Source organism: Diaporthe citri (assembly GCF_014595645.1).
Source record: "Diaporthe citri strain NFHF-8-4 chromosome Unknown scaffold_12, whole genome shotgun sequence".
Classification (NCBI taxonomy): Eukaryota; Fungi; Ascomycota; class Sordariomycetes; order Diaporthales; family Diaporthaceae; genus Diaporthe; species Diaporthe citri.
The window spans coordinates 1,611,867-1,627,068 of record NW_025064857.1 but is presented as its reverse complement, the minus strand read 5'-3'; the positions used below and the strand labels follow the sequence as shown (position 1 = coordinate 1,627,068).

General features: G+C 51.6%; 3 protein-coding genes across 3 annotated transcripts; 1 reads left to right on the top strand and 2 right to left on the bottom strand.

Moving 5' to 3' along the window:
• Positions 1 to 876: 876 nt before the first annotated feature.
• Positions 877 to 4,786, bottom strand: INS49_004723 (uncharacterized protein; the record flags this gene model as incomplete). The annotated part of the gene is made up of 6 exons (XM_043165511.1): positions 877 to 945; positions 2,240 to 3,602; positions 3,647 to 3,707; positions 3,773 to 4,305; positions 4,362 to 4,380; positions 4,573 to 4,786. 6 exons carry the CDS (start codon positions 4,784 to 4,786, stop codon positions 877 to 879), a joined length of 2,259 nt encoding a protein of 752 aa, XP_043018226.1.
• A 1,350-nt stretch (positions 4,787 to 6,136) lies between these two features.
• On the top strand, positions 6,137 to 8,279 carry INS49_004722 (uncharacterized protein; the record flags this gene model as incomplete). The annotated part of the gene is made up of 10 exons (XM_043165510.1): positions 6,137 to 6,185; positions 6,241 to 6,793; positions 6,847 to 7,085; positions 7,142 to 7,272; positions 7,327 to 7,494; positions 7,554 to 7,787; positions 7,850 to 7,886; positions 7,942 to 7,970; positions 8,019 to 8,107; positions 8,150 to 8,279. 10 exons carry the CDS (start codon positions 6,137 to 6,139, stop codon positions 8,277 to 8,279), a joined length of 1,659 nt encoding a protein of 552 aa, XP_043018225.1.
• A 736-nt stretch (positions 8,280 to 9,015) lies between these two features.
• On the bottom strand, positions 9,016 to 14,443 carry INS49_004721 (uncharacterized protein; the record flags this gene model as incomplete). Its single annotated transcript, XM_043165509.1, has 2 exons — positions 9,016 to 14,207; positions 14,269 to 14,443. 2 exons carry the CDS (start codon positions 14,441 to 14,443, stop codon positions 9,016 to 9,018), a joined length of 5,367 nt encoding a protein of 1,788 aa, XP_043018224.1.
• Between the last annotated feature and the right edge of the window lie 759 nt (positions 14,444 to 15,202).

The following is a 15,202-nucleotide window of genomic DNA, read 5'->3' as shown; positions in this document are numbered from 1 at the left end:
AATCTTCAATCATTATGCAAAGCACGCAAGTGGCGCGTGCCGATGTCTCGTGGGCCATCTTCAGTGATCCATGAGCCCACATCAAGATTGACGACTGCGTTAAATTGTCTTTTGATCAAAAACGACGAAATATGTACCTGGACCTGCGACTCCGTATCCTTGAAAAATCAAAAACGCGTCCTGAAAAGTCGACGGTGTTGAGTGCCTGTTCCGTGTTGTGCCGCCCTGGCTCTTGGGCGCCTCCTCAAGGCACAGCATTTAGACATTGTTCATGCGGAAGCGTGAATTTCTCGTAGCCAAATAGTGAAGCGCTTGTCCACATCCCGTAGCCATGTGAAAGATAATCAACTAGAGACAATGACACTTATCGTGAGATAACTTGCGCCCCGAAAGGAAGGTGAATGAAACAGTTTCAGGTTCATTACCAGGGTCAAGTTTCGCTGTGCGCTGACTCGCCACGGGAGAGGGGGTTCAGGGGGCAAGGCAGTAGGCATTGACTTTTCCTCTACCGCTGTCTCGGCGGTGTTGAGGTGCTTGTGGATAACGAGAATTTTGACGTACACCTGAGGTCTATCAGTTGACAATTTGTGTTGATTGAGGTTCATGGCCCCTGTTTAAGAGCACCTTGTGAACATTTCCATTCTCTATTCTCATGAACATGGAGTTCAGGATTCAAAGTGAGATCTAGAGCCAGGCCAGAAATAGGCCGTTCAGCATTGTCGACACAAGGCATGTCTCTCCAATTCTTGAAAACCTTGGCCTAATACTTGGCCTACACCCAAACCAACTCCATATCCGTGGAAAGCACACCCATGGTTCAATCAATCAATCAATCTAGTACAGCTTCTAAATCGAGGCACAACGTCAGGAGACGGATTATTCAGTGTCTTCTAATTTTAGCATGTTCTCGGTAGCAGGAGTGAGGTTGGCACCACTGGTACCGTCCTTGTGCAAGGTCAGCTCTGTCTCTCATTGTCCAGTGAGAGACAAAATTCATGCGTCTTGGTCTATTCACAAGCGAATGATTCTAGGATATGCTTACTTGAGCACAAGTGTGTGTTTATCCCCTCCCATAGCAATCAACGGCCCCCGCCCCGGATGTTCGCATGTAACATATTCAAACCGAAAGCGCTCTCTCAAGCCTTTCTCGGAGATGTGTGAACAACGTGGTAAGGATGACGCCTACATCTTTGTTAGTCGGTAGGTCCATGTAGGCTGGTTTCTCACAAACCAGAGGCTCACCTGTCAACATAGCCACAGCGTATCTGACATACTCGCTTCTCCATAAATATCTGGCCCATTGAGAAGACTTCTCTAGGTAATTTTGTGACTCTGGACTGTTGGTAGGCTTGTATTTGGGATACCCGTCGCCATTCCGCTGATCATCATCTTTTGGTTGTGTTTGGCCACCCATCTCATCATCTTTCCCTGTGACCGAAGCCGTCGTTGTCGAAATGTTCGGTTGAAAATCACCAAGTGGCTTTGATTGTTCGTCCAGAATCTTTAAGACCTCCTCCTTTTCATCCAGCAACGAGATCTCAATGAATTCCCTGAAAGAGAAGCGTCGTGTCGCGTGTGTGCCGTTTTCCGATGATAGACCGAACTCACTTTCCTGCCAAGGTAGTTGCCACTCACCAGGTGTTACCGAAAGAGGCCACTGGGCTGTGAATTTGAACAACAGGCCTTGCTTATCCAAATTGAGTAAAAACTCTCTCTTCGAAGCCGTGGTATCCTCGTTCACGGAGATGTCGAATGAAAACTCCGTCTCAGATTTAAACCGAAGAAACAGCTGGAGAGCCTTGCTATAGAATTGTGATAGTAGGTCATAGTTCTCTTTCATGACCAAAGACATACTCTGCCTTGTGGGATGGTACCGTCTTATCAGTAATTCAAGCAGCAAATAATGCCACAACGTCAGATTGGGAGAGCTCTCAGGACATTGACACCAAAAGGGGGATCTCATCACCGGGCGGCAGCTTGTGATGGTGTTGGGAGAAATCCAACCTTTTCTGAACAGTGCTTCAAGGACTTCCAGAGATCGGTGGGGTTTGTTGACAATCTGATGGGGTTTACCTGGTAGTCCTGCTCCGAAGCCGGATAAGCAGAAGCACGCGAGAGTCGAAATACTTTCAGGCTGTCCCGAAAACTCCGACTTGTTGGTAATTTGCCATAGGGGATAGTCGAAAAGGCCATGCATGATCAGTCCATGTAATGGGTCCGAAATAAAGTGGTATTTTACTTCCTTGGTCTCTCCTGAGTTGGACGAGATATCAGCATTTGTTTCGACTGTCTCAAGGGTCTCCGAGACGTCCTCGGCCCAGTCGACGACCGAATGATATCTGTATTCATCGCCTGGCCAACTAAAGACCATGAGAGACATCGTTTTTGCAGACAGTTTCTCTCTCGTCTTTCCAACGGCCAGCAATTCTCCAACGCGTTGGAGATAGGTATACGGCGCTTGTACCAGATCATAACGTTTCATGATCTCCAGAAGTATACAATTTGTGATTCCTGACCGCGAGGTGTTGTATACTGACGTTGCGTTCTCATACAAGACGTCGCTAACCATCAGGTTAAGAACGGCGTCGACGTGATCAAAACGTCTCAAGTTGAGCTGCATGTCATGTTGGACTTCATCTGATTCCAAGAAGTCCGAGATGCTTCGATGCACGAAGTCTAGCTCCATGGGCCAGCTTTTCCAAGCAGCCATGCAAGGTCCCTCACTTGTAGGCCCTGTACTCCACAGAGGCCGTTCGTAAGGCTCGACGAGGCCTTTGCACCAGCCGGCTAATCTTCTGCTTGAAGATTCCGCCCGTTTCGTACCCTGCTCGCCGGTGAGCTTGCTCATGGGGAAGACGTTGTCTCCGTTCATGAAGAAGTTTTCTCCGGCCTCGTACTCCTCAAGAAAGGAATATGCGAGTAGTGACATTCTGTAGTCGCCGTGTTTCTTGAGCTCCATCACCATCGAAAACGTCTGGTAAGCTTTCCTGCGTTTTGACTTCCCCATAGACATTAAAATGTGTTTGTAGAGACTTTCCAATTGGTCCGGGAGAATATCAACCTCTTGTGTCAGGTCTGAGCACGACAGGCCGTCCTCCAGTCCCTCCCTGAGAGATTTTACTACGAGTGCTACCCATAGGAAAACCCCGTTTGCCTTGCTCATAATCAATGAGACAAGATTTTCGAAGCTCTCTTCTGCGCTCGCATGCGCAAGCTTGTCTCGAATATAGATGTCCATGTCGCGCCTCGTCAAGTCATGGAAGCGGATTCTCAGAGTTGGTGTGAAACCATCCATGAAGGCGGGGTACTCTCGGCTTGATACGCATAACTTGATATTTCCAGATGGATTTGCTGCCCACTTGCACAATAATCTCACCAAGTCTCGATGGTCGTCTTGTACGGTCGCCTGGAACTCGTCGAGGCCGTCGATGAAAAAGGCAAAGCAGTGACTCTTCAGCACATCGTGAGCCTCAATGACTCCGCGGAAGGCTTGAATTACGTCTTTTTCTGAGACTTCGATGGTTTTGGAGACAAGCCATGGCGCCGAATTGGCTTGTGCCCATTGAGCCGGCCAGACCTGGGGTATGAAGTCTGGGCACTGGCTGAAGATTGATAAAGAAGGCTGCGATAGAGTCCCTGAAGCGACTTTTCGTAATCGGAGCCAATATTCCAGAAATAGAAGGAGGCGATGGTCAACTTGCGGCCGTCTATGTCGATGGAACTATTCAGTGATTGCATCTTTGACTGAGGCAGGTGTGAGACACGTGCTTACCTGCCCACGAGTTGAGTTTCTCTTCGGTGCGAGGACTCGCCCGTATGTGCTTCATCAACGTCGACTTTCCAGATCCTAACTTTCCAGACAGATGGAAAACATCGCGCGAACTTCTGCTTCCCAGCCATGTCCTAAGCTTCTCTCTTGCACGGATTTTCTCAATGTCTTCAACTCCCCGTGGCTGGCTGTCAACCACACTGTCCCCATCGTGCTCCTCAGACGGTTCCTCGGCCACGGAGTCGTCTTTTAGTATCCATTCGTAGGTATTGGAATGTGTATCAACCACCATGTTAGAGCGTCGATCCATTCCCTCAAAGGAGAGACAGCTCAGTATTTTGCCCTGAGCCATTGATGTGAAGACTTTCTCTTCCTCCGCAAGAAGCGTCATCAGCATCGGCTTAGCTTCCGAAGTGGAAGGGGCTGAACTGATATTTTCGCGTAGCTGTGCAATGTGGCTCTCAATCCTGTTCAGCTTGGCCTCGTCCAGTTTCGACGCTTGAATTAAGCTGTCCAACTTCTCAAGCGTCTCAGCCCTATTTCGAGTCAGCGAATCAGGCATACGACATTTTTGAGAACAAGTACAGCTTACCTTGTCAGATTACTGAGTTCTAAATGAAGTTGGGTCCGACAGTCATTGAGTCTCGCTTCCAGGCCTGCCCTCTCACTATCGTAGATCTTGTTCCGCAGCGCCGATGCGAGGCTTTGAGTCGTGGAGCCTGGGTCTTTGGGTTTAATTTTCTCCAATAAAGAAATGAACTGGGTTGAAAGCTGACGGCATTCTGTGGCCAAAATGCTCAAACTTGAATTGTCGTCCGCTTTGTCTGGCGATCCGGAGACCAACATCCGTGTTGACATTCGCTGCATGTCTCGCACAACCGCCTCACGGCTCCGATTTTCCTCGAGGACCCCATGCTGAGAATCGTGGGCTTCCTTGGCGCTCTTGATAAGTCGGGCACTGAAGTCGATGAATGAGAGGATGTTGGAAACGAGGCCTATGGCCGTCAGAGGGTCCATGGTGCGCGTCTTCAAATAAGGATCAAAAATGGATGAGGGCCGAAGAGTCGTGTGTATTGTAAGAGACCGATATGGTGAACTGTCGGACAGCAATCAGTTGGCCTGGATGAGTGAGGACAGCTTCAATCACAGATGGATGGCCTAGCAAAGTGAACGTCCCCGCTTTCTCAGCTAAAACTTCTGCAGGATTTGAGGCAACCAGCGCTTACGGAATTTGCGACACACAATCATGGTACCCATTGGACGCCTTAGATCCCACTGCATAATCGCTGCTTACCCTCGCACTCAGACTTAAACTCAGACTTAATTGGGTAATTGAGGGTTGCATTATGTGGTCTGATCAGTCTGGCTTGTGAGATGACACACAATTCAAACACCAAAAAACAAGCCTGTGGTAGCGAGCAATTGGGGGGAAATTATTTAGGTCATGCATTAGCGGTTAACAACAGCAGCCAAATGCAAAAAAAAAAAAAAAAAAAAAAAAAAAAAAAAAAATTAGAGCAGAAGAGGACAGTTCGGCACAGGAAACACAGCCAGCAGTGCGGAACGCCATGCATTTGACACGGTTGCACAATTCACCCTCAACAGCGAGATGCGACGGAAAGGGCCAACCAGGGTTTACTTGGATTCCACTAATCTCTTGGGTCGATCGCAACAGGTTAGCCCTTGGGCCAAGCTTCTGCTGACAGCCTCCCTCCCACCCACTGGCCTGCTGCCTGTGCCGATGTTGTAGAATCATATCATGGCTCCTGGACACGTTTCTTTGGCAAAATCTCGTAAAACGAACTACTGTGTCATTTGACACCGTCACCAGAGTGAGTATTGAATTATAAATACAGCCTGGAAGCTTGCTGTGCACCTTCTTTTGGCCGTCTGTAACTTTTATTGCATGGTCCCTCCGGTGCGTGAAACGATACTCACCCACACAAAAAAATTGAAAATGACACAATCACGACAAAGGAACATCGGATGGGGCTTGCCCCTCGTGATTCTCTGTGTGCTTGTTGTCCTGGCTCCTCGTAGCCACGACTACTCGGCCGAACAACCTTATCCCTCGCTATACGGTACGGTCGTCGGTATTGTAAGTCTTACATTGGTAATGGTCTTTGCTCCTCTGCTTATTCTAGTCGGATTCAGAGCCATGGAAACTAACCTTCACCTTTGCATATTTTAGGATATCGGTAGTGTGAGTCTGACCACGACTCAAGCAATTAAAAAAACCTATATTGTGGACTCCGAGTCTTTCAAAGAACCCAAACAAGGCCCCTGAGACAGAAGCGTGCTAAACTTTTCTAGGAGAATTCGCGGGTAGGCATAATAAGAGATGGAAAACTTGATGTTCTAGATCACATGGCGTCCTGTGTCGCTTTCACAGACCAGGGCGTTCTAGTCGGCAACGGTTCGTATATGCCAAGTTACCTGATGCCCTTCGGTGTGCCCTAACTTCTCGGCAGAAGCAAGGTCTCAGAGGACTGACAACCCATCCCGTACCATTTGCGACGTGCGAACGCTACTTGGCCAAAGGTGGTCGGATCCGAAGGTGCAGGAGATAGTCAAAAGCCTGCACTATCGAGTCGAGGGAAAGGAAGGAAAGCCGGTCGTCAAAGTGGACATACAAGGACGAGAAAATACGTTCACACCAGAACAAATAGCAGGAATGTTGATGGCAAAGTTGGGACACACGGCAGCGGCAACCATTGGCGACTACATGGGATGCGCGGTGATGGCCGTGCCGAGCAGCTTCAACGACAACCAAAGACAGGCCGTCAAGGATGCGGGCACCACGGTTGGCCTGAACGTAATCCGCATTATCAACGAGCCAGCGGCGGTGGCGATAGGGTACGAATTGGATAGGCTGGACGACGAACAAAACGTCCTTGTCTTGGATATGGGTGCCAGTAAGACCGACGTAACCATGCTCTATATTGACCAGGGGGTCATCGAGATACTGGCAACGGTATCGACGCCAATCAGCGGACGCTTGTTCAACAGGCGGCTCGTGGACTAGTGAGACATGATTTCTCTTCTGCCCACTTTTTCGTCAAGCTAATGTGTGTCAGCATCGCTGCTCAGTGCGCCTCGGAGGGAGTACTCCTCGATCGGCAGGCCCGAATCAGACTGGAAGAGAGTATTGAGGATACCCAGAGACACCGATTATTTGGACCATCTGCATACTGCCTACCCGTTGACAGTCTAAAACACTGCCCGGGTCTGTCGAACTCCAAGATCAAGCCTTCGACTCGAGACTTTGGTACAGACCTCACTGCCGAGGTGATCGAACCACTCGAGCATGTGCTGGGTACGTACGGATCAGGTAAATTCCTTGTTCAGTATCAAGTACTGACAGAGTTTTAGACGCTTCGAATATGACCATGGAATGGGAAGAGAGCAGGTGGTTTCCGAAGGAGGACATGCCCTACATCCCCTCAAGCATAAACAATGTCGGAAGGGTTCTCGCAATTGGCGGCTTCAGCAAATCTCCAATGGTACAGATTACCCGACCACTCTTTCTCGATGGGGGCTGACAACAATTCTGAAAGGCTACCTGGCTCCTGGATGCCCTTCGACGGAACGACCCTTGGACCGACAGGGACTTCGACGCGGAGGAAGCCGTCCTGAAAGGCGCAGCCATCCAAGCCAGAGTCTTGTCTGATGAGGAGCCCGTCGTGGCTTCTTATGTATCCGTTACTCTTCTCAGCCTCGGTCTGGTATGTTGATTGCCATCCAAGCAGCAGATTCTCTGGGAGTATGCTGATATTCACACCAGGAAACAAGCGAGGGCTACATGCACAAGATCGTCCCGCGCAGGGTGCCGATTCCCAAACGCAGGGTCCAGAACTTGACTACGGCTTACGACGATCAAGACTCTATGGTCATTCGTTTCCTCGAAGGCGATCGCATGATGGCCAGAGACAACTTACTCCTGGGAGAAATTGAGCTGACAGGAATTCCTCGAGCACCCCGGCATGTTCCCGTTGTCGAGATCTCGTTTGAAGTCGATGTATGTCCTCTCCAAGAATTTAAGGACTCGAAAACGACGACCAAATTGATAAAATTTGCCAGTCCCTTAATATTCTCAAAGTTATTGCCCGGTGTCTTGGTAAAGTCCAAAATGAACACAGACTGGGTGGGGTACGTGGCTGACCTGTATGCAGGCACGAATATCGAAGCATCAGCCATTTTCGTAAGAGTACTACCGATTCTTCAAGCCACCAGCTGACAGTCCCGCCAGAATAATACTGCCGTTATAAGTGGAGTACCATATAAGGACATCGAGCAGCTTGCATTTGAGGCAGAGTATTGTTACCCGGACAAGTCCCAGTACGAATCGGGTGAACGCGTGATTTGCTAACAACACTATAGACGGCAGTTCGAGGATACTACACCAATCGACAAGGCGGGCATGAAGCGCTACATCGACATTGTGGAGCGAGCCATGTCCAGGGGCGACGTCGTAGACGTGCCCGGCGCTGCCGACGACCTGAAGAAGTAGGCAAGCTGTTCCACACCTCGCCAGACAAAGCTAAGAGAACCTGCAGGGAGGCCGAGAGAGTCGTCCGGGATACGAAAGAGTGGCTTGCCAACAAGTCCGACATGTCCCCATTTACAGAGTTCAACCGCCGCAAGTCAATGTTATGGGACGTGTAAGTCATCCCTGCCAGGCACAGAGATGTGTAAATTTTAATACTAAGGTTTCAACCATCAGGACTCGTAAGTTACTGGACTTCAATCCAGCCGGCAGGATTTACAGCGTTGGCCCCCAGAAGTCTGTTGACAGAGAGCACGACGAGCTTTGAAATAATAGGGATGTATTGGAGACAAATCACGGACATTGTCCTGTTTCGGCTTTCACCTTGCAATCTGCCACCTGTCGCACACAAGATGGCGGAAAGGGACTCACTAAAGCTGCTTGCTGCCCGTTGAGAAACCGGCTTCATGCCCCCTTGAAAATAATAAGAGAGTGAAGGATAAATGCTAGGCACGACTTGGTCCGTTGCTGAATACCAAATACTTTTCATTCTCATGACACGTCTAATCAGTGCTGCGAATGTACTGTCTATCATCTAAAGCATCTTGATCTATGATCTAGACACTCATATCTTCATCCATTCCTAGCCACCGGCCATGTTGAAACTTAGACCACACCAAGCCTTCAAGGCGGCCAGACAATACCGCCAACCACACCAGGTAGGTAGAATGTACACCACCGACAACCGAAGACACAACCCTTAAGCCCACTGCTTCCTGAACTTCTCGTCAAATTGCTGCTGCACCATCTTGAACATCCGTAGCACTTGCGCCAGGTTCCTCTCACCATCGCCTTCCCACGCGGGCCCGGCAGCCTTGGCGGCAGCCTCGGCAGCCTCTGCAGCTGCAGCCTCATCCTCGCTGCTCTCGTCATCATCCCACGAGTCAATCACCTTCGGCTTCTTGGTCTTCTTCAGGGCGACAGTTGCTTCGGGCTTCTTCGGGCCCTCGTCTTGGACCGGCAACGCGCCATGGGCCATGTCGCTGGGGCCGTCATCGGGCTCCAGCGCATCAGAGGTCTCACGTGCCGCATCCTCGGCGTCCTGGACGTCCATCATGGCCAGGTCCGAGTCAGCTCCGGCGTCAAGATCCAAGAAGTTTGTCAGGCTCGTGACGATTGTTGCCAGAACCAGCGAGAAGTCCTTGAGTAGGAACCAGACGTCGCCCTTCTTGATGTGATTGTCTCTGACCAGGGCCTCCATATCCCCGTGCTTGAAGAAGTCGTAGAGATATGCATTCCAGGGGACACCGTTGGTGTCGTCAGGGAACAGGGGAATATAAGGAATTGCTGACTCCTCGAGGAAGACGTCGCTGCGAACGGTATCGCAGAGCTCGTGGATGGATTCAAAAGAATTGTCGCCGAATCCGGAGAGGGCGTGGAAAGGTGAGCGGAGCTTAGTCGGCGGGTTGTGACCCTCGCTGAAAACCCCTTCAACGTCAACTTCGCCAAGGGTACTCTTTGGCGCTCCAGCCTCAGCCTTGGTAAAAGGCAGATGCATGTCCGGCTTGTCTTCCAGGTGCTGTCGGACATATGTGCTGACGTAGGTCCTGAATATGTCAAGTGTCTCCTGGTTGTGCTGCCTCAGAGTCTGCAGAGCATCCTCTGGTAGAGGCGGAAGGAATACGATTGAGTCAGATTTGGTCACCGCTCCCATCCAGTCTTTCTTGAAAGTGTTGGTCGATATGCGGCCGAAAATGTGCGACAGTACAAGAACGATTTCCAGGAGCGTTGCTTCGGACGCAGTGCGAAACTTTTCACATAGCTTGTGGAAGTAGCCTTCCTTGAGAAGCGAGTGGAAGGCGAACACCGAGTTCTCCGTGAAGTAGAGATGGCCAACGAGGCCGGCAAAGTTGAGCGGAGCACCATCTTCAGAGAGAAGGTGCTGTCTCCGAAGATACTCAATGGAGAAACGCAGGTGGTGCTTTATGGAAAGCTGCCCAGAAGGTCCACCAAGGTACAATCGTGTCTGTGACAACAGCGACTGCACGGCGCCGACTGAAAAGTCCGAGTTGTTGGTGTGGTGAAGTAAGCTGAGCGTCCGCAGCACCAAAGAGGTCGACAATGGGAAATGTCCCCTGAGATCAGGCAGCCTGGAGGACATAATCTCGTACACTCGTTCTTGGGGCATACCGACAAAGACCACGTTTCCGAGCAAGTCGAATCCTCTTCGACCTGCACGACCTGCAGCCTGATGGTAGTTCAGAGCGGTCAAGAAAACGGAGTCTCCGAAAAAGACCACCGTCTTGCAGGGCATGTTGAGACCCAGGGCTAGGGTGCCAGTGGCGACGACCACAGTGAGGAAGCCCTTGCGGAAAAGCATTTCGACAATTTGACGGTACTTGCGATTCATACCGGCATGATGAATGCCTATTCCACGGCGGAGCGCGTTCAAAATATCGGGGTTGAGGTTCTTCCAGCGAAGGGACCAGATCATCCACTCCAGCTCAGACCTCGTGATCTTGGTCTCGTCACCGAGGCAGAAGCGCTCCAGAGGAGCGTCTGGGTCGAAACCCGACAGAGTACTCGGGTCATCATCCATTCTCCCATCGCCCATATCGTCTTCGTCTCGCTTGCCTTTGGCCTTTGCTTTGGTGGTCTTCTGTCTGAGCGAATCGGCTTTGGCCTGATCCTTCTTGTACTGCTCGAACTTGGCAACCTTCCTTTTCCAGCCAGCATCTGTTGATTTCCATGCATTTTCCGCCTCTTGGAGGTCGGAGAGGATACGGAATGCGATCTCCTCACAAGCAACCCGGTCGTAGTTGAACAGAATAGCTGGCAAAGCACCCTGTGAGCGAAGATCTGTCAAGAGCGGAAGGGCCGAATCCTCAAGCCCCTGGCGCGATGATGCTGAGACATGGCATTGCGGTCGCAGGTCTTTCTGTACAGCGTCAAACGGCGAATTGCGATCCAGCATCCAGGAATGGAGAGTCTTCTTCAACGAAGCCTCGTACTCTGCCACGTCGGGTTTTGTTGCAACCTTGGGGAAGACATTTGGCGGGGTCAGCTCTCGATCGAGGGGATAATCAGCGCTCTGATGTTTTGCCATGCTCTTCCACAGCAAGAGACAATCACGCGGCTCCAGAGTGAGATCATCAAGAGTCTCGCGGTTCCTGTTGACCAGCGTAGCCACGGGATGAATCGGGAAGAAGTTTGAGGAGTTTGCGCTGTTATCGTCCAGTCCAGGGACAGGTAATCTATCCACAGGATCCAAGAAGTCCAAAGTGTACTGCTTGGATGGCTGCCAGAGGAACTTGCGTAGATCGGAGTACCGTGTTTGGTGAACAATGGTCTCAAAATCGAGGCCTTTGGACTTAGCTGCGCTCTCGAGCCATTGCCGGAACTCCAAAGGGTTACCAACAGTGGCCGACAAAGCAATGATAGGGCACGGGGCCAAGAGCAGCAATTGCTCCCAGATGACTCCATCATCAGCTTGCCCGATGCAGTGAACCTCGTCGAAGATGACGCGCTTGATTCGGCGTGACCACGAGTTTTCATGCTCGGCGTTAGACGGCGCCATAAGCATGATCTGCAAGATGTGTGGAACCGTGACCAGAATTTGGCATCCGGCTGGGTTGTTCACTCGGTAGTCACGAGTATGAATTGCCCATACGGACCGTCCGTCGTGCTTGTAAGATTTGGTAAACCGCGCTTGGATTTCGGCAGCGATCTGGTTGACAAGAGCCTTTGTTGGTGCCACATATACCAGCACACCGTCATCGCTTTCCTTGAGTACTTTCCTCATGGCATAGAAAGAGATGAAGGTTTTACCAGCTGACGTTGGCGCTACAACGAAGAGGCTCTTGTCTGCATCAATAGCATTAAGAACATTTCGCTGCCAGCCATCTGGATTGAAAGGCACACGAGGATCCGGGGCGGGATCGAAGCTTCGCTCGAGGAATGGTCCGCAGTGTTGTAGCTGGAAGTCGAGGTCAACAGGTGCCAGGTTCGTTACCCCGTTTTTGGCATCAAAGACACAGGAGAACGGAAGTTTTCGAGTCGCGGGCGACGAGGGGTCAGTGGCGAACTCTGCTGGAACCTGCAGAGACGAAGCAAGAACGTTGAGCATCTTGGCAGTGGGTGCGCTAAGGTTGGCGTTGTTGACACTGCGGACGATGGACCAGATCAGGGCGGTTAAGCTCTGCCTCGTCTGAGGTTCATTGCCTGCTTGGACGAGTATGGCGGCGAGAACGTTGCAAGCATACAAGGAGACTTCCGCCCCAATTGATGAGGCGAGATCCCCAGACAAAGCACTGAGATACTTGATGGTCTTGAGATATCTCTTGACCAAGTCTGGCTCTTGCGACAGTTGCTTGCACTGCTGCTCCCACCAGATCAGTCTGTCGTTAGTTTTTGAAGAAGCTTTCTTGTCCTGCAAAGCCTGACTGGTCTCCATGGCCAGCTCTTTACCGCTCTTCGCCTTGCCCTTCTTCCCACCCTTCTGCGCGGCTTGCTTCGTAGGCTTGTTCTCTTCGCTTTCTTTCTTGGCTTCTCTCTTGACCTCCTTCTTGGTCACCGAGCTTTGGTCCCGATTGATGCCTCCGATGATGACTTCAGGTTCAATACGTTTGCCAGAAGCATTTGTTAGACTTGCTGAGTATGCGATTGTGCTGGCCATCATCTTCTGGTCAGCTCTCATTTCGCGCCAATTCTTGGGCGCAGGAGGGCGTCTGCTAGCAACCGAGACACGGGCATTGTGCCAATGGGTCAGCTCTCTGAAGATCTTGGGAAGGGTTTCCTGCTCAGAACTGTTCGTTGGGACAAGGTGAATGTCTTGCAGATAGTCGTTAAGCGCAGGCTGGCTGAAGGGCAATACCCCATGTTCATTGAGGCTACCCTCGTCGCCGTTCTGCGCCGTTCGCGGGACAGCATCCGGAGATGTCTCCGGAGCAGGCAGGGAATCCGCTAGGCTGACACTCGTCAGTTCCTCGATTTTGTTCGCAAATGCGTGCACTGCTGTGACCAAGGACCGAGGAAGCTGTGGCTTCTGGCTCAGGACGTATCCCAGAAGCCTTCCGTCCACAAGGTCGAAGATATCCCAGCGGAGGGTGGGTGCGAATTGATCAAGTAAGGCGGTGCTCTTGCTTGAAAACTCTGCCAGGAAAGCCTGCGTGTCTCTCTCACCTCGATCTTGGACGGCACTGAAAGATCGCTGTGAGAGGGGCAAGTGCCGCAGAAGGACGAGATGAACAATGAAGGCTGAAGCAAAGGCCGAAAATTTGGCCGATTCGTCTCTATGCGCCGCTGCCATGCTGGCGAGCGCATGTAATGAGACTGCCTCCCGGAGCGATAGGAGCTGGTTGTCTCCCCATGGTGACCACTTTTCTGTGGCACTGTGGTCTCCATCAGAGGGACCGATGGCGGGCTCGCTGTCTCTTGCAGGGGATTTGGGCAGGACAGGCGTCACGCGTTGCAAATTTGGCAACGGCGATACGACTGAGGCACGGACCCTTGAGCTCGAAAACTCCACACTGTCTATAAAGGCGAGACAGAATGCCCTTGCAGCAAAATGATGAGCAATGCCTAAGAAGGCCTCTTCTGAGCTGCTGGAGCATGCCCCGAAAGCAGGAGCGTCCAGACACATGAAACAGTGGATGGCATTGTTGGCGAGATAGTGTTGAAAGGATGGGCCGTCCAGGCCTTCGAACTCGAAGGAGATGGTCTTGGCGTCCTCGGAGACGACAGCATCCTGCGACGGCTGTTGCCGGTTGAGGTGGCGGATGAGGACCGCCCGTATCAACAGGTATTTTGGCGACAGCACATCAGTGGCGTCGCGCGGTAAGCACAGGGCCTCGTGGTCACGGAACCAGATAACGTGGAAGTTCAAACCACGGTCCTGCAGCTTCTTTAGGAAGCTCTCCACAGCATGGATGGCATGCAGAAGCTGGAATCCGCCTGCATGGCACGTGTAAGCCGGTGGCCACCACGTGTAGAGGGCAGAGGAGCTGGCACTTACTGTCAAGGTCGACCTTTGCCTTGGTGATGCAGTAGAGCATCAGGGCGTCACCGTGGATGGCGAACAGCTCCTTGCCTGCGAAATCACCGACGAGATCCACCCCAAGCGGATGCAGCGATTTGTACCAGGTGTCAGGCCCAAGAGGGCCGACCTGGTCCTCAGTCGACGACGCCATGTTGCGGGACGTGTGTGAAGGGCCTCAGCGGTGATGAGTTTGCCGAGAGTCGACTGTGGCAGGAGAGGGGGGAGAGAAAGGTGGATGTGGGATGCGGGTGGAATGTGGTTGATGCAGGAAGAAAGTAAGGACGCAAGTCGGCTTCCACAGGCTGTTGGATGTTGACTCGTTGCAGAAGTTGCTGCTTGATTTGCTTGTGCTGCTCCTGCACCTGCATTGCACCTGCACCAACCTGCACCTGCACTTGCAAACTGGGCAGGCAGGCGGGAGGACACACCCTACCACGGCCCTCCAAAACATGCACGGAGGTTTGCACCGTCGAGTTTCAGGCGGGCGTTCGTTCCACAGATGACGTGCAAACCTGGACCTTCACTGTCCACTGCTTCTGTCTCCACGCCGACATGGTGACCTAGGTGTCAAAAAAAAAGCATACAACTCAGCTGCGGCCGCCCCTTTTGCAGTTTAGGCATGCTGAAGCAGTGAATTAAAGATTATTGAGTCGTTCATGGCGCCCTGAGGCTCATGCTGCCCTGCCCTTGAGACGGAGAATCTGGACCGTTTCTCCACGGCAACGGGGACCCACCTAGCTAGCCCCAACCCTCATCACTATCTAGGTCCCTCCCCTCCCCCACCACTTTCCCTTTCCTCCAGCCCAACAGTTTGAAGGATGTGCAGCATGCAACATACAGCATGCAGCTTTTCGGCTTCAATGGAAGGCCCCCTGGCATGTGAACAGTCCCCGAACAGGCCCCTCAATAC